Consider the following 25573-nt stretch of genomic DNA (forward strand, 5'->3'; position numbering starts at 1 on the left):
ACTGTAACAAAGAGCAAAGGTTGTGCAGAGTCGGACATTGAAATGCCCGATGGTTGAAGCATCGTTCGTGACTTTCCTTGTGTCTTTTTTAAGTGGCACTACGGCAAATGGATGGGCTTCCTTGCATGGGCCTTCAATGGGTGCGTTCGTTTAGCTTCCCTGGGTCGACCCCGGTCTGCCCCGGTACGTTCGAATAGCCCTGCTTGTGGGGTGGGTCACTTGGGGTGACCTGGAGGTACACATGCCGTCACCACGAGAGGGCGAGTGTGATCGTTCGATTAGCTCTTGTCAGGGGCTCACCCGAGTGAGCACCGCGGGGTCGACCCAGAGAAGCTTATCGAACGCACCCTATAAAATGAAACTCACCTTTGAAAACATTTTTTAGCTTTGGCAATACACACACATCTTAGTAAGATCAGAAGACACATGAGTCCGAGTCCGATCCCGGCTACACCTGTTTCGTGCTGGGCACACCCCGGTTAATAACACATGCTGTTTCAACGTATGACTTTGAAGTGGTGTTGGTGAGTTGTAGAAATGGAAACGAATAATGTTGGTAGTTTACTGCATTAATGGACACCTTTGATATTGCCGAAAACCAGTGGTCTCACTCGGTGTGTCCCAACATAATTATGCATCAAATAACAAATCTTTGACAATTTCGTAATCGAAGTTGAAGGAGAATAGTGAAAGAAAAAAAGAAGAAAAAAAAAACACCATTATTGCCCAAGTTTGTTTGTGCAAAGGAGGTGTTCAGTAAACTGCTTCAGGCCCAAAGTATTTTGTTATTTGAGTGAGAAATTAACTCTCTCTCAAAAACTAACGTTACTTCAAATATAGAAACATTTCTTACAATGTATGTTACTGTCAATAGCTCTCCATTGCTCGTTACCAAGTAAGTTACTCATAAGCCATCTTGAGTATTACCGTGTCCATTGCCCTTTAATCAATACACAATTTGGCTTGCAGACGCAAAGATACAACATTAAAATACAAAAACATTGTTTGTTTTTTTGCAATTTCTGATACTGCTATCTTTAATGATCCGTATGTACAACCCATTCTATTAGTTTAGCGTTAACTGTATAATTATCCAAATCAAAATGATGAAAATAAGGTAACACAAATCCAAATTAAATCAAAATAAATGTTTATAAAGGTTTAGAGTCATGGTTTAAAGGGGAATGAACGTTGTTTGTTGTGGACAAAAAAATTATATGTAGGTTTAATTATAAACACACCATCCAACCAATAATCATTATCATCACTAGGCCCTGGGTGTTGTCAAGTTTGAGTAAAAACAACCAGTATTCCTTCCCTTTGTCTTTGGAATTGTGAACTTTTGCATTGAGTTTATTGCGATTTTGGCCACCATCAAAACCAATGCAATGATGCAAACTGCTAGTCTCGAGTTTGACGAGACACTTTCTCCTGAGATTTGGGACTGGAATGAACTTTTATAAGATTTCAGGTTGAAAACTTGTGGTTTGGTTCCGTTTCTAATTTAAAACTACGTTTATCTTAAATTAAAACTGGCACTGCAGCAAATGTTTAACAATATATTACTTTGTTGGGACGCGATGGAGGTATGTTTACCTTCCATCTTATCAAATAATAAATATCTTCTATTGTAACCGAATAACGTAATTACAGTTCATGAAGTTGTAATGCTGTTTTCCCATATAACATCGTCAGCAACCATGTTAGTATAACTACCTATTTTGTTTTTAAACAATAAGCTAATGTTTTACTTTAATAAATTTTAAACACTCTTCCCATCACCAATGACGTATCATATCTAAATTATTCTAAAAATACAATTGAACTTATTTTTTCCCGGACAAGTATACTAAAATATCTTTACATACAGGAACCTTTTTTAAATTACAAAGGTCTTCGTTGTTTTAAACAAACAATTATGTATTTTTGTATATACCGGTCGGAATTTTATTCCGTTATAACTGGTATTTTAATAACGCTAGGTGGCAGCAGACTTGTTGGTCCATTAACTTGCATGGGCCGCCTTCTTTGAGCGAAAAGTGGCAACGTGTACCCATGCAACGACTCTCAACCAATGGTAGCTCTTAATATACCACGTGAGGAAACAACTTTAGGTTTGTGACATCATACTAAAAGTCTGCTGCCACCTAGCGTTGAGAACACACTTAGTCTTGTTTGTCTACCATAAAACTATTATTCTGATTAAGCATCAACTCAAAAAATTGAGAATTGCACCCCGTCCAACGTGGACTTATAGTTCAGTAATAGTTTTTTCACACATCAACACAACCCATTAACCATAATTCTGTAATGAAATGTACTAATAGCCTTCCTCAGCTAGCACATGATGAAGCAAAACTGAAAAGAAAAAAAAAAAAAAACAATAATGCAGCGAAGTCGTAAGAAAGTAAATATCATGACCTCTCTATGCAGAGTTAAAGTTTGGCCGCTAGTAGACTTGGTTACAAGTCTGTGATCGCGGCAAAAATATGGCTCTCGTGTCGTGGGAGTTGGGACGTTTAATAGTTAATATGTTAGAAAGTTTTGCATGACTGATGCTGATTATATACTTGAAATCAGACTTAAAATCAAATATTGGGCGCTAGCGGCAAGTATAGTTAGCACCGTAACTTCAATATCTGTAATTATTTATTAGGCTAGTCTAATATTGGATGGTAAAAAGGAGATTTTTCTGTGCCCCACATGCGTACATTATTGGTTTACGTCAAAGATGGCGGCTTGATTAGGTCTGTGCATAAGAAGGACTGCAGACATTTGTAAGCTCCAGGGTAAATAAGTTGTGAAACTCATTCGTTCACATTTTTGTTCGTTCCCATACAACTACTCATCTAGTCTTGGCCCAAGACTACAAATGTCAGTGCGAAGCAGTCAAGTTGGTTAAACCATACCGTAGGAGGGCGCACTGTAGCAACTTGCAACTGAGCTTAGTACACTATCCGCTAGCAGTCACTGACGTCTTGGGCCAAGACTACTACCCATCCTGGTCAGCACTCACACTCGGTCGACTCACGCTCTTCACACTCACGTCACGTCACACTTGCTTGCAATAGGAGACTTTGGAACGACTGGTGGCAGCAGACTTACCAAGTAAATGTCCATTGTCTTTGAGTTCTGAGCATGCCCACATTACCGAGAACAATATATTTTACCTGGTAGATCTGCTGCCACCAAGCGTCCCGAAAGTCACCAATTGAATCAAACCATGGGTTACGCCTGCTCTCATCCTCGTACACTCTTCAAAACAATATAATTATGTGCTACTCGTTTCCTTTTCCCTCGCATCTTTTCCTGAACTCGTACCCATTATTTGTTTTTGGCCACGTCATGTATAATGTATTTATGTGTGATGTATTTTGTAACTTTTATTATTTTGTTTTGTTACATCGAATCCAATCCGATGATTGTTGCAAATAAATGATCCCTGCCTTCCCTGTAATATAATAATAATACTTAAGGGAGGAGGACTAATCATCCTACTCGCAGCTAAGAGCTGAACTGCGAAAAGCACAGGCATACAAGGGCGCCTTTGGCTGCCAGCCACATCAACCCATTATGACCACGGAGCACAGCCAAAGATCGCAAGTGTTTGCTTTTGTTCAGTAAGCCAAGCCCTGACAGTGCAGACTTTAATAAATCAATTATACTATTGATATTTTAGTTTCTTTATTCCGATAGTTGTACATTAATACATCAACCGACCTTCAAACGTCGCCATATACAAACCCAAGTTCAACCAACCCAACTCAAGGTTGACCCAATTTTCTTTTTACAGAAGTATTTTTGTTTTACAAAAGGTAAATATATGTGTGTTGACAATCCAGTTCTGTCAGGTGATTCATTTCAAAGTGTTCTTTAGTAAAAGGGAACTCCCATTTTTTAGCAATGCAACCTCAAATGCGTGGGCTTTTACGTGGGCCTAAATGAACACAATCACTTTCTATCATTTCTCCATAAAAGCCGAAATACTATGCAGACATGTTGTCAACAAGTGAAGACTGTGGGGTGTTTTTGAAAGCATGTTGTACCTTTGGTTGGTTTTCAGACGCCATGTTCACCCGATTTCACAACTGGGTTCGAGAACGCCATGTTGGCACACAAAACTTCACTGGGAATGTTGTTAAAGCTCACTACTTTCCCATTCTGTTCTAGAGCTTATGGTTCATTTTCAGACGCCAGGTTGGCCCATTTTCACTGTAGCCTTCACATACGCCATGTTGGCACACATAATATGAAGTCCTAATTATTTTTTATTAGCCAATTACTTTCCCATTCTGTAATAGAAAAATAGTCTCAAAAGTTGTTGTTAGGTACTACTAGTCACTTCTCATACCAGAATTCCATAATGTTGTTTATCAGAAGACACTGCTAAGCATGAACAGGTAACGAAGTGATACATACTACACACTTGGCTTTCTCATGAAGACGAGCAGAGTATACTGTTCGAAACGTCGAGACCATATTATAGTTTCTTTATACTTAGTTACCTGTGTTCATGTTTGTTGTGTGTCATTTAACCTTCGATATTGACTCTGCTACATGGGGGCGAAACGTCAGGCCATTAACTATTCTATTTTGTAAAATTAATCAGATAACAATGTTACTGGCTTTGTATAGAGCACATTGCATTTGCTGGGTTATCTATTTCATATATATAAAGGAAATAAAGTGATTAATTAATATGCGTGTGTCTAAAAAAATTGAGGTTCTGTGGGCACTTTCAAGAATGTCTGAACATTTTTTATTTTTTTCGAATTTTAGAATAATACTACCCTTATCGCCCTGTATCGATGAGGGATAACACAGGTCAAATAACTTAAATTGTCATCGTTTGCCGATTATAATCATAGATTCAATTATTCATATATAAATCCCACCTGCGACCCTATCACCAGCCAATAAAAAACACAAAAACAGTTGCCCGTAATTTATTAGGGTTGTTTTTAGTGGTCACGTTGGTTGCAATGTTTCTCGGGAAAGCTTATTAAACATTTTAATTTGAGCGTCTTCAAGGAATTCTCATCAGTTATAACCGGTTAGTAGAAATTATTAAAAATTGGGCCATAAATTTTACATTAATTTGTATAATGATGACACGATACTGTGGTATTTGGTGACCATATTAGATTAAGAATACTCATTTGGGGTTAATCAAAACATGGTTCAATGACTATTAGCATTGGTTGAAATTTAATTACCCTTTTGAGGAAAACAATGTTTACTGATGTTCCGCAAGGTTTAGTCTTCGGGCCAAATGCCTCTGCCTTGCTACTGGTGTATACCATTTTATCCCCGAAACGAATTTCCGTAAAAAAAATCGTTGCGGCACCCGCTGCTAATTCGGGCTAATTCGGTCTAGTTGGTAAGACACTGCTCTAGAATTGCAAAGTTCGCGGGTGGAATCACTCCCGAGTATATACCAATGATTTGTTTTAAAGAGCTCGGGAAAAAACTGCGCGTTTACTGCTTACGAAAATGAATATTATTTTTCCCTTTTCTATCTATTGTAAACCTGTTTAGCGGTGTATAACCTCCACTGATGCATAAATTAATATGGACAGGGCAGTTTTAACAGAAGAAAAGATGTAACGTAAACAAAATAAAGAAAACAAAATGTTGTCTATTTCAGTTGAGACGGGATTGCTAGACTCATTTCAAGTCGCTATCCTCCAGTTCAAGCTCTTCAAGGATCTCAGTCAAGATCCTTAACTTCTCTTCCTCGTTTTCGAATTCGTTGCTTTTCTTCTGGTAGTTTGGCTCTGCGACGTCTAGGTCCCAGTCCCGCCTGTCGAGTGTGTCGGCTTCTTCAACTTGACTGTAAGTTCAATAATGTTGAAACGTTATTAAGCATAATACCTTACTTGGTAACGAGTAATGAGGAGAGGTTGATAGTATAAAACATTGTGAGAAACGGCTCTCTCTGAAGTCTATTTAGTGCTATTTTCTTGTTTTGTTCTGTAATTTTGTAACGGGCACATCCGCCACAAGCCTCGGCGTTTAGGATGATGCCTCCATGTGATGTGAATGTGGCAATAAATGTTTTATTGATTGATTGATTGATTGATTGATTGATTGAAAACAGTTTTCGAGACGGAAGTAATTTTCCACGAATTTGACTACGACACCTCATATTTAGAATTTGAGGTCTCGAAATCAAGCATGAAAGCACACAACTTCGTGTGACAAAGGCGTCTTTTTTTTTGCTATTATCTCGCAACTTCGATGACCAATTAAGCTCAAATTTTCACAGGTTTGTTATATTATGCATGTTGAGATACACCAAGTGAGAAGACTGTTCTTGACAATAACCAATAGTGTCCATAGTCTTTAAGCAATATATTTATTTGGGTCCTCTCTTTTGTTTGTGTGGATAATTGTTTGTGTATTTGTTTGTTTCTTTGTTTTTAGAACCAATACATGTATATTACAGAGGTTTATGGGTCAAGACATTTGCTAAGGTTGTTGCTATTGAATTAAGACACAAAAAGCAAAATGTCTATTTATGGATGATTTGGGGTTTGGACAGCATTTACAAAGTGCGTTCATTTAGCTTCCCTGGGTCGACCCCGGTGTGTGGCGTTTTAGAGTGTAGAGTGTAGAGTGGGGGAATGACTTACCCTCTTTTGTATTCGTCGAATAATCTTTTAAAAAACGATGTGTTATTCTGACATCCTCCACTGGTTCCCACCGTGCCGCCTCTGTGATAAAATAAAATCAGAAAAATGGAACTGATTAAACGAAGATCATTGAAATGAAACGTTATTCATAAATACCTAAGACAGTTTATCCATGAATGCGTTTTGGCGACCCCAACCAAAAACTGTTTCTGACGTCATAACCAAAAAAGTAACCGAGCTCACAACTCGGTTATCGTTCAGTCTGAACAGCTGAACCAACGACCAACAACCAAAACAGTTTTTGGTCGGGGTCGCCAAAACGCACTCCATTCTGAATGGTCGAGAGGGCATCACGAGGTGTTGTTTGAACGGATGATATAACACCTGTAAAACGTGTTATAACATGGGCGTGACACGCGCGCTTGCACCTGTGCGTATAAGACAGTTTCTTCATTCCTATTGGTCGAGAGCAACGGATGAAACAGTTGTGCAACATCACGCGATACGCGCGACGCGCACAGCATCTCATTATAAGGAGTTGTTTACCCGAGGGCCAAGCCATTTAATAGCTGTTATGTTGAAAGAAATCATTGAATAATTATTTAAACTACTAGTTGAAAACCTTTGCACCACACATTGATTCCCTTAATAAAAACTAGTATGTTCTTGTGAAGTGTTTACTACCATCCATAATGAATAAAAAAAATTATTTACTTAAAATGCTAACAGAACAAAGCAAACAGGTTGATTCGTAAAATCTAGCGGATGTTTTAACAAGTTGAAGGAGAAACGGGCACTAGACCAGTTTGTTGCTCTGCAATTCTGTTTTGATAGCAATTGTTTTACTACACAATGAAAATTAAATGTGTAAATTTGAAGAAAGAGGGGCACACGTAGCACTGTTATAGCCTAAGTTAAAGTCACCTGGAAATATAATTTTTTTTTTCTTTCAAACATAAGAGTATATGCTTACGAACAATAAAACAATTTTTTTAGTAATTGTTTGTCACGATTTATATGTTTAAAAAATATATAAAGTTGTTTGGGGGCTGACTCCGCCTACCCCTTTTGTGACGTCATTCAAGACAGACTTTCAAGACAGACACCTGGTCGTACAAACTCACGACTTGGTCCGTACATGTACTTTGCAATTGTGTTTACTATTATACGCATTACAGGCAAAGTCTGCCTCGATTGACGTCACGAACAGCGCCCTCTCGGGTCGGGGTCCACTCTGAAGTTTGTAAATAACATAAGAACTGATTTTTTAAAACCTTAGATAACTGTTTATTCACATTCAACTCATCAAAACACATATATTAGTGACAAAAGCTTTATTTTGAAAAAATACAACTTCCAGGTGACTTTAAACGTTTTGACCGCTCCCCCAGAAATTTACGACCCTTTGAAGGCACAGGACACTATCGGTAATGACTCACAATATTTGTTAGCATAATTTTTTCTAATAGTTTATAACGAGTAATTGGGAGAGGTTGATAATATATAACATTGTTAGAAACGGCTCCCTCTGAAGTAATGGTTTTCGAGAAAGAAGTCATTTTCCACGAATTTGATTTCGAGACCTCAGATTTAGAATTTGAGGTCTCGAAATCAGGCATCAGAAAGCACACAACTTCGTGTGACAAGGGTGCGACAAGGGTGTTTTTTTTTTCTTTCATTAATATCTCCCAACTTCGAAGACCGATTGAGCTCAAATTTCCACAGGTTTGTTATTGGTTGCATATGTTGAGAAACAACAAGTGAGAAGACTAGTCTTTGACAACTACCAATAGTGTCCACTGTCTTTAAAGGAACACGTTGCCTTGGATCGGTCGAGTTGGTCTTTGAAAAGCGTTTGTTATAAAATGTATATAGGTAGAAAGATGCTGTAAAAGCAGAATACAATGATCCACACAAACATGCCTCGAAATTGTACGGTTTTCCTTTTACCTCGTCGACTAACACAGTCGGCCATTTATGGAAGTCAAATTTTTGACTCCCATAAATGGCCGACCGTGTTAGTTCGCACAGTAAAAGGAAAACCACGCAATTTCGAGGCAAACTTGTGTGGATCATTGTATTCTACTTTTAAAACATCTTTCCAACCATATGCTTTTTATAACAAACGGTTAAAAACGCCTTTTTATAGACCAACTCGTCCAATCCAAGGCAACGTGTTCCTTTAAGATTACTCAGCCGTTAACCGATAAAAGAGGAGTCATGTATAAGTTCTGACGTCACTAACCTGCATTTTGATTTGCGTTTTGATTCCAATGGATTACTGGCTACTGCAAGAACTAGCAATAGTAAAACTGTAAGCGTTAGAAACTTATCCATGCCTCGGTAAGATGTGTACGTGCCCTGTAAACAAAAACAACAAAACAACAAATAATGAATAATTCAGTGATGGTATTTATTAGTACATCTTTCTGTAGAAACAATGTAAAGAACAATATAGTTTTGTCTTGATCATAGCAGTAAGTGAGTTTGCAAGTATCAAGCTTAACTGCTAAGCAAAGTGTGACGCCAGCTAAGCAAAGTGTGACGCTAGCTAAGCAAAGTGTGACGCCAGCTAAGCAACGTGTGACGCCAGCTAAGCAAAGTGTGACGCCAGCTAAGCAACGTGTGACGCCAGCTAAGCAAAGTGTGACGCCAGCTAAGCAAAGTGTGACGCCAGCTAAGCAACGTGTGACGCCAGCTAAGCAAAGTGTGACGCCAGCTAAGCAACGTGTGACGCCAGCTAAGCAACGTGTGACGCCAGCTAAGCAACGTGTGACGCCAGCTAAGCAAAGTGTGACGCCAGCTAAGCAATGTGGGACACCAGCTAAGCAAAGTGAGACGTCAGAACACATCATAGGGTAACTTGTTTGTCTCCTGTCACCTAAATCAAACGTCACTGAATGTTTCGAAAGATTAAAATGCAACTTTTGTCTGAATCATAGCAGTGACCTAGTTTAGGTGTACTAATATCAACTGCTTAAGCAAAGTGTGACGTCGGCAAGCCAAGTGTGACGTCACTATACAAGTAAATATCATGGGCAGCTCATAATATGTATCTTAGCTCCTGGTACAGAACATAATCTCAACTGCTCAGCAAAGTGTGACGTCAGCAAGCCAAGTGTGACGTCACAACACAAATCACTGTGGTACATTCACAGCTCATAAGATGGATCTTGGCTCTTTAAGACATCGATGACAGTGCCCCCCCCCCCCCCTTTGGTAGGAGATTATCAAGTCCCCCCATCCGGGGATTGTGATGGCGCTCCTTCTTCTGATGGCGCCCTCTTTTGTATCCTCCTCCTCCAGCCTTTAAGAATACATGGCTTCGGCTTCAGGCTCCGTTCTCTCTTCCAAAGCACCCACAATTTGTAAGCAAAGCATCCACACTGGGCCAAGCTAGCCTGAGCCGAATCCGGAGCGGAAGCCGTGGTTTCGAAAAGGGCTAGGTATTTGGTGCGTTCGATAAGCTTCCATGGGTCGACCCCGCAGTGCTCACTCGGGTGAGCCCCTGACAAGAGCTAATCGAACGATCACACCCCCCTCTCGTGGTGACAGCATGTATCTCAGGTCACCCCCAAGTGACCCATTCCACAAGCAAGGCACTAGGGGCTGACCCAGGTGAGCCCCGTCAAAGCAGCTATTCGAACGCATCGGGGCAGACAGGGGTCAACCCAGGGAAGCTAAACGAACGCACCCATTGTTAATGTTCCAAATAGGTCTAAGAATCTCCGTCGGACAGATTTCCATAGAACTACTCCTTTAAGCCCCTGAAGTGGGAAACGCGGCGAGGGTGCACCTTTAAGATCGGCAGACTGAGTCAGGCAGATGACTAGTGACTGCAGGCTAAGATATCTTACCGACTTCGCAAGATACGCATCGCATGATCGAGCTCCTCTCTCTTTCTCTATTCCTCTCTCTACTTAAATCCCATTAGCCCTATTATGTCGCCCGAGATGCAACCAGGATGCAATCTCTTCCAGATTGTCCAAGTTTCTTTCCATCTTCTTAAAGGAGTGAACACTATTGTTAATTACTCAAAATAATTGTGAGCCAAAAACCTTACTTGGTAAACGAGCGATGGAGAGCTGTTGATAGTATAAAACATTGTAAAGAAACGGCTCCCTCTCAGAACGTGCTTTTTTAGAAAGAAGTAATTTATCACTAAATTTTGAGGTAATAAGAGACGTCAGCTGAAGTCTCGAAATCATGCAACTGAAAGCACGTAGATTTGTGCGACAAGGGTGTTTTTTCTTCCATTATTCTCTCACAACTTGCACGCCCAAATGCATGGGTCAAAATGTTCACAGGCTGTTAATCTTATGCATAATGATGAGATACACCTAGTGAGAATACTGGTCATTGACAATATTACCAAAGTGCCTTTAAGGAAAGGACTTGCCGTCAAGTCGGCTTCCCCTAATGCATGTAATCGGTCTCTTTAAAGGCAGTCGTCTATGCGTGAATAACTACTTAGAATAAAGTTCATCAAACACGCAATTGAAAGCTTGTCACAATTTTTTGATCAAGTATTTACGCCTTGGACTTAATGTTTTCAGGCCCAATGGAGTCTGATTGAAAACTGTTTTTTATGTATGGAGGTTGCTCTCGTAATACACCTACACTGGACACTATTGGTATTTGTCAAAGACCAGTCTTCCCACTTGGTGTATCTCAACATGTGCATAAAATTGTCGCATGAAGTTGTGTGCTTTCAGATGTTTGATTTCGAGACCTCAAAATCTGAATCTGAGGTCTTGAAATCAAGCATATGAAAGCACACAACTTCGTGTGACAAGGGTGTTTATATTTGTTCATAGTCATCTCGCAACTCCGATGACCAATCGAGCTCAAATTTTCACAGGTTTGTTATTTTATGCATATGTTGAGATACACCAAGTGAGAAGACTGGTCTTTGACAATTACCAATAGTGTCCAGTGTCCAATCCGATTCCAATTTTGCTCAATACATAATTATGCACATAATGCTAATTATTTTGCAAGGTTTTCGCACTTCCTTATCTCATTATGCTTTACTTTCTTTCTTAGGCGTCTTCTTCCTGTCTTCGACCAAGCTTTAACATGCACTCTAAGACGTTTTGTCAGCATAAAGTAAACTCAACGACCTATGATCAGTAAGAATAAACTTAATCTGAAGTCAAGATACCACCGTCATCAACAAAATTTATATTCATCATTGAACAATATTTGGAAACAAAATTAGATTAGCGATTAGTTCACGCCGTATTATATTGTCAAGCTTTAACTGACCATTGTGTACTTACTTATACACTGTTGTGACACGAGTTAGGAACCTAACACTGACGTTTATATATCTAAATTGTGTGATGTCCGCATAAAATTACAAATAAATGAAATTCTAACTGCGTTTTAGATGAGGAAAAAGATAAATAAATGTCGACAGGATGACGTTATAATCTTAGGTGACTGAACGCTGTTAGGTTTCGCGAGAGAGATGAAGAAAACGAGATAAGTAGAAATAAATAAACAAAACACAATACACATGAAATAACAAATAAATGAAATAAAATAAAATAAAATAATCGATAAATGAAATAAAATAACATAAAATAACATAATATATAAAATACTACGATAAATAACGTGCTATTTTTTTATTATCATTATTATTATTTTTTTTTTCGAATATCGATGTTTTATTCAGTCGAAGATAGACTTTTAAATCGATATTTTTGTAGTCGATCGAATATCAATATCGTGCACAATTAAATGTATCAGGAATCAAACAAAAAAGTGTTTTTAAATCGATCTGTCTGAAGCCGGTTCACACTTCATGCGAATTCAAATACGATGCGAAGAATTGTCGTCTAAAAAGTCGCAAAGGATAATTCAAACTTCGGAAAGGATAGTTCACATTAGTTGACCTGTGAACCGATCGAAGCGAAACAGCCTGGTGACGTCAACATTCGTTTCGCATTTGCATTGTTGATAGTTATTGTCAGAGACCAGTATTCTCATCACCATGTGTATCCATTGCATACAATTGGGGCTCGTTGCAGATAAAATACCATTGCTGCACACATTTGTGTGCTTTCAGATGCCTAATAAAAAGGCTTCAGGCCTGAAGTCTTTAAAATTATTTTAGTGAGAAATGATTTCTTTCTCAAAAACGTTGCGTTACTTCAGAGGGAGCCGTTTCTCCAAACGTTGTATACTACCAACAGCTCTACATTGCTCGCAAATATTGTGAGACAAAGCAGTGTCCAGTACCTTAAACTGTGAAAATTTTGACCCAGTTGGACGTCTAAGTTGCGAGATAATAATGAAAGAAAAACACCCTTGTCACACGAAGGTGTGTGCTTTCAGATGCTTGATTTCGAGACCTCAAAATCGAATTCTCGAAATCAAACTCAAGTATTTGTTTAGAAGATAATTGCTTCTTTCGCAAAAACTACGTTACTTCAGAGGGAGCTGTTTCTCACAATATTTTATACTATCAACAGCTCTCCATCGCTCGTTACCAATTAAATTTTGATTCTAACAAATATTGTGAGTAATTACCCATAGTGTCCAGTGCCTTTAAACGTACTGTTACTCATACCTAAAACAAATTCCGCTTTGATGTTGTGCTTTCAAACGATCCGGAACCGATTCGGAACCGATCCTCCTTAGGGGTCTTTGTGAAGTCAAAGCTCCGGAAATATGCGGTTCCTATGTGCTCCGACAGCAGTGTTCTTAAAAGGGGAGTATTCGGCATGGTAGCTTTTCAAAGACCAAGACCCCTTAAAATGGCCGCCATCGTTCGATAGAAGTGCACTGACCCCTCTAGAAAAAGGGTTATCATTGGCCGCGAAATGTTCATCAAAGTTGCAAGAAAAAGACGAACTCTAAAAACACTCTTATTGCACAAATATGTGTGCCTTCAGACGCCTGTGCGGCACCTAAATGTAGGCCAAGCCTTAAATGTAGCCTGACCTAAATGTAGCCCCAAAATTGTACCTAGATGTAGCCGCACATACGCCAGAATTGTTTTATTTTTTTATTTTTTTTTCTGATTCAAATATTTTAGTGAGAAACTATCCTCTTTCCCCCAAAAACTACATTGCTCAAATGTTTTATACTTTCAACAAACCTTCTTTGCTGATGAATCCAAAAACGTGGATGGGATTGACGTTCTTGTGAAAATACAGTGACGATTTTTTGATGTTTTTTTCAGCAAGCACACTGCATTCAGCTGAATTATTCAGAGGTGACTTTGATAGTATCTTTATTTGTAACATTTGCCTAGCAAAACATTTGGCACTAACCATTTCGTGACCAAATTTTCTTTATCATTTTGCTCAGCACTCGAACATAGTTATTACGTAGTCAGTTTACGAAACCAATGTAGCCTTTGGAAGTGTAATTGCTCAGAGAAGAAGCAAAGGGAAACAAGACTCGACGTTTCGATCCAGTCAAACCGGTATATTCAGAGTGATGTAGGAAACCCATGCTCTTTGCTCTAAGACATTCAAGTTTGAAGCCCCAGTCCAAGCTTCAAATATCTTTCAAAATTGAGTAATTCACATTCTAGTCTTCTTTCGAGTCAAATGCCACTCTAGATCTAGGGCGACCTAAGTAATTCTGACGACCACTTGCTCGGTGAAACGTCAACTATGACGTCACGTTTGCAATGCTTTCACGGGATTGATCATTGGGTATGGGGTTAAGTAAATTGCCCCCCCCCCCTCCCCCACCAGGTCTATTGCCCCCCCCCCCCCCACCAATCGTGTTCATACAATAGTTTGTGTGCAACCCCCTACGGCTGGCTATAGAGCACTGTGTAGTCATATATACAAACCGGCGTTCGGCAAAGTGTTGTAGAATAATTAAGTTATAGACCCAACACAAATTAGTATAGAAGGGTCGTCCTTAAAGGGAGTGGTGGCTGGAATGTGTTTCATTCATTAGGGGAAATGCCTTCGATCGTACACATGACAACTTGTGTGATTAAATAAATGTTGATTTGTTTATAGGTCACCATCAATTCTGATTGTTTTTAGTAAATGTACCAGGCGTTTCATTGCCGTAACGTCAATAAGGTGTTTTTCTTTTCCGGTAACTCCGTCGGCATCTGTCGTTATTGAAATGGACATTACTTGTTTTAACTGATTGCTTTGGAATTTGTTTTGCGGTTTTGTTGTGTGTTGGGCATTTTTGTGTGAATTGGTTGTGTGGTTGGGAAAGAGGCCCCTTTGGCTGATGACTTGCTCTTGTCGATTTCTCGTCTCAGTTGACAAACTTTAATTGCCCCCCCCCCCCCCCCCTCTCCCTGGATGACCTATAACAAGGTTTGGAAGACGGGTGTTGTGACCCTTTGACTGAAAATTGACCCGAATAAAAATATCATTTGGCGCCTGATGACACAAGCGCCTGATAAAACAAACTTACAAATACGAATGTAACCGGTTAGTCTCGGTGCAAGACGTGTCTTGTTACGGGCGATGCGGGCGCTGTCGGTGAGTTGGCCGCGCTGTGTGTGAAAGAAAAACGAGAACGTCTTGCACCAAGACTGCAACAGGCACGAACGGATATGATCCGGAAACTAGGCGCCTCAGTCATAACAATGCAACACATAGACGTCGTACATACAGAGCTCAAGCACTTCGGAAACGGATACGTTGTACAGAGTTTCTTACTTTATTACGCTTTTTAACCAAAAAGGCATTTATGAATGGGAATAAAAGAGTAGTGACTCATGCCTTGGTAGTGGCTCGGGCCTTTATCACACGGCAACGACCCTACCTGCTTGGATTTGAGTACTTTTTTTAAAATGTCCATAGATTTACATTAAACTTACAGGGTTTGAAGATAATGATAGTGGAAAGCTTCCCTTCAAATCTTACTTACTGAGGTGAATTTCATGAAAATACGTTGGTAAAATTTAATTTCGATTAAAAAAAAATTCGTCTCATGAGACGACAATTATTTTCATGACATTGTTTTACTCATTTCCCCCAAACCACAGCACATAAGCACGTAATATTTTTAGGGAAACTTTCTACTATCATTATTCCAAACTGTGTAAGTTTAATGTAAATCTGTGGACATTGTGTTTTGTGTCCTACAAAAGTAAACGGCCGTTAAAGAACTCGCCGCTACCCTTTTATACTCATTATGTTGCATTGTGTTTGCTACTAACAATAAGAGGACAAAACAAAAGTATAAAATGTACCTTTTCAAGAGCGGGCGTTCTTGCGTGTTCTGAAGCGGAGACGTGTTGTTATGAGGTCCAACTACTCACAAAATTAAGACGCCGTTCAAAAGATCCTATCAATGGAGTTTAGATCTGTATCAAAAACAAAGAAAAATGAATCAACATATCAATAAATAAACACAGGGAAAATAAATAATGGGGGAGGGGAATAAATACCTCAGACAATATTTTTTATTTTTTTTTATATTTTTTGTTATAGGTTGATGGATAACGTGAGGTTGAACTCAAGCTAGCAGACAAAATACATAAATAAATTACGAACGAACAATACAGTAAATAATGGGAGAAAAGAAACAATTGAAATCACAGAGCGATTTTGTTTTAGAGTGATGGATTACAACTAGATATTTCAATGAAAGAAACATTTTGTAGTAAACTATTTACAATCTAGTACGCTGGATGACGGAACCTGGACACAGATTCACTTTCTGGCCTTTGGCCAAAATAAAAACCATAGCTAGTTTATAGTCGGCATTTAGATACTGCATTTCTTTTTTAATGGTTCATTTCGTATAAGTGTTGCTTTATGGTGAAAAGAGTTTGATATGAGACACAAACCTAGATGGAACACTTGATATGTATACTCCCCAGAAGGTTATTTAAATTATTGCAGCAACGGATTTATACAATTTTTTCATTGCACTTTGTAAAGATTTACAATGTGATGTGGCGTAATATATATGCTGCCAATCATATACCAGGAACGCCAGGGCGAATCCCTTCTCTTTTCGATAATTGCATTGGGTTCTTTTATATGCGTTACACAACACACGGGACCAACGGCTTTACGTCCCATCCGAATGACGAAATATTTATGGTTAAGTCAAGTATCTTGTTTTAGAACACTTATTTCACCACTGGGACCCAATGTAGACTTCCATTTTGCCATGTGAAAGTTCTGCTCGAAAGAATTCAATGTCAGTGATGTCTTGGTTTCTTTAAAATTTAAGGGCAGCGACGACGACTGGCACAGACAGCCGAATGTTAGTATAAATTTTAGCCAATTTGTAAACATCTGTATATTTGAATGTATGTCTCGACTTATTTAATCCTCTTTGAATCTTTCGACGGGGCATTTATCTGTGTATATCCTGTCCTTGCTTTTAATTTACATGGAAATGAACACTCTATTCATCAGATAAACACCGGGCATAAATCACAACGCTGTACATACCTAATTATTGTGGATTGAATTTAATTTGGATAGCGTTTGATTATGAAAATGTCACTTATTTAATTTACACATATCGTATACTTGGATTAACATTTTGAGAATGAGGTGTCAAAAATGCGAACCCATTCCAGTGGCTCGATTAAGTTATCTAGACAGTCAGTTAATTTATTCATTTAAACAGTCGAGACTATATCCTTTAAAAAAAAAATATAGTATTTCATTCTGAGGAGCGGTGAGGCACAAATAAGCCATGAATTTTGTTTTGTAGGCCTATTATTGAGAGTTTACGTATGCGTACAAGATAATGAGCTTTATAATATATGCGTACACTTTAAAGACAGTGGACACTATTGGTAATTGTCAAATACTAGTCTTCACAGTTGGTGTATCTCAACATATTCATAAAATAACAAACCGGTGAAAATTTGAGCTCAATCGGTCGTCGAATTTGCGAGATAATAACGAAAGAAAATAAAAAAAACCTTGGTCAGGAAGTTGTGTGATTTCTGATGCTTGATTTCGAGACCTCAAATTCTAAACTTGAGGTCTCGAAATCCAAATTCCCGGAAAGTTACTTCTTTCTCAAAAACTACGTCACTTCAGAGGGAGCTGTTTCTCACAATGTTTTATACCATCAACCTCTCCCCATTACTCGTAATCAAGTCAGGTTTTATGATGATAATTATTTTGAGTAATTACCAATAGTGTCCACTGCCTTTAAGAAGGGACTTTATAATGTGTGTGGCAGCAATCGTTTCTGCAGTAGGCCTACACTCTTGACAGATATGGCCTTTACAGTTTTACAAATTAGGAAAAAAAGAATTAGCTGTTGCAAACTACTTACAACCAAATATTATATGGTTTAAAGACACTGGACACTATTCATAATTGTCAAAGACCAGTCTTCTTAATTGGTGTATTTCAACATGTATAAAATAACAAACCTGTGAAAATTTGAACTCAATTGGTCGTCGAATTTGCCAGATAATAATGAAAGAAAAAATTCCCTTGTAACATGAAGTGTGTGCGTTTAGATAGTTGGTTTCGAGACCTCAAATTCTAAATCTAAGGTCTCTAAATCAAATTCGAGGAAAATTATTTCTTTCTCAAAAACTATAGTTTCTCTCAATTGCTCAGTTAGCCTTCCAGAAAGACTCAGATGTAAAATTCGAAATGTCAGACCATAACCCCCTTTTTTTGCAGTTAAAAAATTTAGCAACATGCACATAATTGACAGTTCAGATAAAACTGACGGACTATTCATGTTTACCAGTTAGTGGGTCAAACTAACCCAGCATTTGACCGGCCTCTCTTGAACTAGGAATCCTTAAAATTATGTAACTATGAAAATGTCAAAAGAATCAAGTGTCGACAGAACGGAAAAAAACTAAACAATTAAACAAATACATGGTGTGGAGGATGCCCGAATCAAAGATTACAAAAAAGTACTCTTGCAAAATCATATTTTTTGGTGTGATGAAAATATGTTTAGATAGTTCCACAAACTGAAGTTAAATCTTTGAACGTCAAAGTAACTTTTCTTCACAATCTCCGTGTAGGCCTAATTGTTTCTTTCTCCAGACAGATGGTATTTGATGAAGTAATAATGACTAAACAAGCCGAAACATCTGTCGTGCACCGACGGTAATAATTGTGAAATCATCTGAAATTAACATTCCTATAACTCCCATTATTAAACCGGGAATTAAATGACTATTTTTAGAGGCTAATTTTACTGACCACTAATGACATCTAAACTTATCAGCGAGCTGTGAACGCTTTTCGAGCACCTGATTTTAACTGTGGCAATGTACGGGCAATGGCAAATATTATACACACCTCACTTTCTTGTTAACGGGTTATAGTGACGTTTGACAGCTTTTCACCATCAACAGAGCAGCATAACATGTGGATCGATCGAGATGTCCTGCACGCGGATTCATTTTCTTGTAATTCACATACATGTTCCATATGAGAGGATTTTTTTCAAAAAGGGAAACAGAGCCAGAAACGTTGCAACGTAGTCAAAGACCAGTCTTCTGACTTGGTGCATTACTCAGTTGGTCATTTTAAAGACCTGAACACTATTGGTAATTGTCAAAGACCAGTCTTCTTACTTGATGTATCTCAACACATGCAAACAAATAAGAAACCTGTGAAAGTTTGAGCTCAATCGGTCATCGAAGTTGCGAGATATTAATGAAAGAAAAAAAAAAACACCCTTGTCGCACCATGGTCACACGAAGTTGTGTGCTTTCAGATGCTTGATTTCGAGACATCAAATTCTAAATCTGAGGTCCCGAAATCTTAATTCGTGGACAATTACTTCTTTTCTCGAAAACTACGTCACTTCAGAGGGACCCGTTTCTCACAATGTTTTATACTTACTAACAACCTCTCCCCATTACTCGTAATCAAGAAAGGTTTTATGATAATAATTGTGTCCCCCGTCTTTAAGTTACACGAGAATATTGAACGCAAAAACACCCTCGTTGCATAATAATTTGCACAATAAAAGGCTTTGGGCCTGTCACGTCGTTTTATATTTGATTGAGAAGTTAACTCTTTCACAAAAACTACGTTAATTCAGGGGAGCCGTTTCTAATAAAGTGTCATATACTATCGACCATTTGAAAGTAAGTTTTTGTGCCTACTATTATTTTGAGTAAACACCCATAATAATATCCAGGGCCTATACTTGTCTTTTTGACTGGGAAAACATGCAAAAAAGTTTCGTTTTTATGATAGTCAACTTTGCTATAAGGCTCATGGCCATACACCAGACACTGAAGCATTAACTGGCACCAGAGCTCTCTTAAGTTTTCCTTATTTTCTTTTCCTTCCGGAGTTATAAAATATTCAGACAATAATTAATTATACACGATTTTAGACATTAAGGAATTACTCGCTTCGGTTGAGCTTCCTCTTATAATTGATCTATAGATTGGACTTTAAAGAGACAACGGAGAGGTCTAGTTCAGTATCAATTATTTAAACAAATGAAGGTCACACTTGTGGAGGTTATACACATGTCATCTTGTAAGAAGGGGAAACAAGAACAAGGAACAAACAAGTGGCAATGAATATTGTCCAAAGGGATGGGTGTCATTTCGTTTGCGTCTTCCAGGAAAGCACATACCAATAATTGTTAAAATGTTAACTTGAAGACGGAGAGAGAGAAAAGAATTAAAAGAATTATATCAGAAATTTTAGACTGGTTTGAATTGCATTTTTTTTTCAAACAGCTTTACTCAGTTGTCTTGTATTTATCTCATCTTACTAATATTTCTGTAATATTTTTGTATTTCTCTCATCTTTAATAAGCATAAAGCCCCCCCCCCCCAACACCTCCAATCAAAACAGAACAAATTCACTCATCTGCAAACGTCATGGATCATTTCACTATACCTGTCTGAACAACGCCGACCCTTTTTTTTTAGTGCAGCAGAAGGAATGGAAATTAAAGTTTGTCCTTCTTCTCAAATGAAGCGAGGGCTCCATTCAAAGTGTTTTTTTGCCTTGAACTCTTCGGTTGAGTTTATGTTCAACTACCTGATTTATCTTCTTTTATTTCTGTCTATGGTTGATTGGTTTTTGCTATCGATTGATATTGTTAAGGTGTGTTTCTGGATAAGGTTTCTCGGTTTTGTCCTCTATTTTTGTTTTGTATGATCGTGGTTTGCTGTTAGTGCATATGTATGAAATGTACAGATTTGCCTCCCAAGGTTTTTTTTTTTTTTTTTTTTTCAGTTTTGCGAAACACTCAAATTTCAATAGAAAGAGTACCCATGAAAATGGAGAACAGTTTACACATAAAGTAGAACTTGAAACGTTGCATAGTGGAAATACGATATAGGAAAGGTTTGCGGTATCACCATGTAATGATAATTTCTCTAAATGAGTTGGTGTTAGTATAACACATTGTGAGAAACGGTTTCCTCTGAAGTAACGTGGTGTTTGAGAAAGAGGTAATTTCTCACTTAAATAATAAAATACTCTAGCTGAAGCCTTTTATTGTGCATCTTATGACATTTCTTTGAACTTAAAACCAGAGGGGAGTGGAATGAATGAACTTTTCCCAAAACATCAATCGATGTACTCTCGGACAATCTGACAATAATGATGATTAAACATTAGGTTTGAATTACTTCATCATTTCATCCTGACTAAATTTAATTTCATCATGACTAAATTTAATTTAAAGTTGACAAAAAACATAAGTATAATTAAATCAAAAATTAATAATGTACCATCCACTCATGACATCTCTTTCGGTTAAAACCAGAGGATTGGAATGAATGGACCTCTTCCCAAAGTATCAATTAATGTATACTGTTATCCACCATTATGTGACAATAATTATGATTGAACATTAAGTATGAATTACAACATAATTTCATCAAAACTAAACACAATAGAATTAAATTAAGTTAAAGTTCACAAAATAACAATAGTGTAGTTTTAAATCAACACTTAGCACTCGTGTAAGCTTCCATCGCCGAAGACAATTTATTATGCACACATGTTCACTCAACTAATCAACCAATTTTATTCACAAACACCGCGTGCAATATACTGTTGAATACATGTACATTCAACTCTCCCCCACACATAGTCCTTCGTATTGTGTGATGACGTCACTGAGCGGTGGGTATTGATGTCGGTTATTATCACCTGATGGTAAATACTAAAAAAAAAATAGCCTTAAGTGCTTGATTCAATGAGATAATAATTATCTCACACGTTGGTATCGCTTTGTGTAGTTTACTCTCGATAGCTCTAAATCAAAGACATACTGCTATTACTTAAACACATTGTACACGATTGGTGATAATGTCTAAGACCTGTATTCTCACTTGGTGTATCCCAACTTATGCTTTCAATAACAAGTCTGTGAACAATTGGGCTCAATTGGTCATCAAAGTTGCAGGGAAATACTGAAGACGAAACAAACTTGCTGCACAATTCTGTGTGCTTTCAGATGCATAATAAAAGGCTTCAGTTGAAGTATTATATTTGTTGAGTGAGAACTTATCCTCTTTCTGAAAAACTACGTTACTTCAGAGGGAGCCGTTTCTTACAATGTTTTATACTTATCAACAGCTCTGAGTTGCTCGTTACCAAGGAAGTTTTTATGATAACAAATTATTTTGAGTAATCACCAATAGTGACAATGCCTTTAAGTGCTTGATTCTATGAGATTTTCTAACTATCTCACACATAATTATTGTATCATGGATAGTTCGTAGTTATAGTGTTGTACTTATATAACTTAAAGGTAGTGGACACTATTGGTAAATACTCAAAATAATTAGTAGCATAAAACCTTACTTGGTAACGAGTAATGGGGAGCTGTTGATAGTATAAAACATTGTGAGAAACGGCTCCCTCTGAAGTAACGTAGTTTTCTAGAAAGAAGTATTTTTCAACGAATTTGATTTCGAGACCTCAAATTTAGAATTTGAAGTCTCGAAATCAAGCATCAGAAAGCACACACAACTTCGTGTGACAAGGGTGTTTTTTCTCTCATATAATATCGCAACATCGATGACCGATTGAGTTCAAATTTTCACAGGTTTGTTATTTTATGCATTTTTTGGGATACACAACGTGAGAATACAGGTCTTTGAAAATTATTAAAGGTGTCCAGTGCCTTTTATATTGTGATTAATCATTTGGTTTTAGAGAAAGGGTGAACACATGTCCATCCTTGGTTTCCTGAAGATAATTGGGTTGTTTGTGTGTTTGTGCAGGTGTATTTTTTTGTCGGGGAGTTTGTTTCTTTGTTTGTTGGATTGTTCATCTGGTTTTTTTTTGTTTTTTTTTTTTTTGGGGGGGGGGGGTTTAACCGTCGATTTAAACCGATACTTTCGTTTTCAAGAGACCCTTCATCCAAACAGCCAGTGATGATTTCATTAAGTGTTTTTGGCAAAAAAAATATTTTAATGAAAACAACCATAAATTTATTGTTAATTTGTCAGCCTGTAATGTTAAGATTTTGTTTTGTAATACAATAACACTCAAAAGCTCATTATTCCCCAACAGTTTGTACAAACCCAAATATCGAATGTATTATGACAACATAAATGTTATAATTTTAAGTTTAAAACCAATTCTGAAAGGGCCAGTTTTTACCCCCAAATAACTCGGTGAGTCCACAGTACCCATGATGGGCGACCACAGCGCCAATGATCGGTGGGTGTGTTACCCTGGGCGGCCCCTGCCAACAAAGAGTTCATGTTTGAGAAAGAAAAAAAATAAAAATAAAAAATAAAGGATAAATCTTCACCCGGAACCGGATTACCAAACAATAAAACTGTAAATATTTTTCACACAATACAAATACCATAAAATATAAAGAGCTATATTCTCTACAATACGTGCACTTCCCTATCACCAAGTTCTTCCATCCTTTGTGACAGTGGTCATGCTATGAACCAATAACAACAAACAAGAATTTGTGTCAGTTGTGAGTCACCAAGGACGAACGGACAAAAGAAAATGACGAATGGTAGAAGTAAAAAATAAAATAAAAAAAAAAGTTTTGGTGAAGGTCATTTATAAACGTACATTCAATGCGACCATCTATATTACAAGAACAGCCGCCGATTTCACAAAACTCTTCCTAACTTAAGATTAATCTTAGGACTTAGGACGAGTCCCAACCCTGCACTGTAGCATGCAAACTTTAAGATTAATCCTAAGTTAAGACGAGTTACTCGTCCTAACTCGAGATAAGACGAGTCCTAACTCTTTGTGAAATCGACGGCAGAAAACTTAAGTGATCATTGGCTAGCCTAATTACATTAATTGAAATCATTTAGTTTTCAAGAAACATATCATAATGGGTTGGTACAACATTGGTTATCGGATAAGTGCATTCATTCAAATCCTCTAGTTTTCAAGACACATAACATTAAGGGATGGTACATAATTGGTTATTGGAAGAGTACATTCATTCCAATCCTCTAGTTTTCAAGAAACATATCATGAAGGGATGGTACACCATTGGTTATTGGAAGAGTACATTCATTCAAATCCTCTCGTTTTCAAGAAATATATCATAAAGAGATAGTACATCATTGGTTATTGGAAGAGTACATTCATTCCAATCCTCTAGTTTTCAAGAAACATATCATAAAGGGATGGTACATCATCGGTTATTGGAAGAGTACATTCATTCAAATCCTCTAGTTTTCAAGAAACATATCATAAAGGGATGGTACATCATCGGTTATTGGAAGAGTACATTCATTCAAATCCTCTAGTTTTCAAGAAACATATCATAAAGGGATGGTACATCATTGGTTATTGGAAGAGTACATTCATTCAAATCCTCTCGTTTTCAAGAAACATATCATAAAGAGATAGTACATCATTGGTTATTGGAAGAGTACATTCATTCAAATCCTCTAGTTTTCAAGAAACATATCATGAAGGGATGGTACATCATTGGTTATTGGAAGAGTACATTCATTCAAATCCTCTAGTTTTCAAGAAACATATCATAAAGGGATGGTACATCATCGGTTATTGGAAGAGTACATTCATTCAAATCCTCTCGTTTTCAAGAAACATATCATAAAGGGATGGTACATCATTGGTTATTGGAAGAGTACATTCATTCAAATCCTCTCGTTTTCAAGAAACATATCATAAAGAGATAGTACATCATTGGTTATTGGAAGAGTACATTCATTCCAATCCTCTAGTTTTCAAGAAACATCATAAAGAGATGGTACATCATTGGTTATTCGAAGAGTACGTTCATTCAAATCCTCTCGTTTTCAAGAAACATATCATAAAGAGATAGTACATCATTGGTTATTGGAAGAGTACATTCATTCCACTCCTCTAGTTTTCAAGAAACATATCATGAAGGGATGGTACATCATTGGTTATTGGAAGAGTACATTCATTCAAATCCTCTAGTTTTCAAGAAACATATCATAAAGGGATGGTACATCATCGGTTATTGGAAGAGTACATTCATTCAAATCCTCTAGTTTTCAAGAAACATATCATAAAGGGATGGTACATCATCGGTTATTGGAAGAGTACATTCATTCAAATCCTCTAGTTTTCAAGAAACATATCATAAAGGGATGGTACATCATCGGTTATTGGAAGAGTACATTCATTCAAATCCTCTAGTTTTCAAGAAACATATCATGAAGGGATGGTACATCATCGGTTATTGGAAGAGTACATTCATTCAAATCCTCTAGTTTTCAAGAAACATATCATGAAGGGATGGTACATCATTGGTTATTGGAAGAGTACATTCATTCAAATCCTCTCGTTTTCAAGAAACATATCATAAAGAGATAGTACATCATTGGTTATTGGAAGAGTACATTCATTCCAATCCTCTAGTTTTCAAGAAAAAAAAAACATAAATGGGTGGTACAACATTGGAAATTGAAAGAGTGCATTCATTCCAATCCTCTAGTTTGCAATGCACTTGACATAATGAGATAGTACACCATTTGTTATTGGACACATTTAGAAGAAATTGAGGGATGGTAA

General features: G+C 37.4%; 1 protein-coding gene across 1 annotated transcript in view; it reads right to left on the reverse strand.

Annotated features, from left to right (window-relative positions):
* Positions 1 to 1022: 1022 nt before the first annotated feature.
* The window catches only part of LOC139953869 (uncharacterized), a 39988-nt gene continuing 15437 nt past the window's right edge, over positions 1023 to 25573 (reverse strand). Inside the window, exons 2-5 of the mRNA XM_071953457.1 lie at positions 15829 to 15942; positions 8881 to 8996; positions 6636 to 6716; positions 1023 to 5833 (exon numbers count right to left, since the gene is read on the reverse strand). Of these exons, the coding sequence (XP_071809558.1) occupies positions 5668 to 5833; positions 6636 to 6716; positions 8881 to 8972 (339 nt within the window). The 5' untranslated portion in view covers positions 8973 to 8996; positions 15829 to 15942 and the 3' untranslated portion in view covers positions 1023 to 5667. The remainder of the gene's footprint in view (positions 5834 to 6635; positions 6717 to 8880; positions 8997 to 15828; positions 15943 to 25573) is intronic.

This window comes from Asterias amurensis, chromosome 22, assembly GCF_032118995.1.
Source record: "Asterias amurensis chromosome 22, ASM3211899v1".
Classification (NCBI taxonomy): domain Eukaryota; kingdom Metazoa; phylum Echinodermata; class Asteroidea; order Forcipulatida; family Asteriidae; genus Asterias; species Asterias amurensis.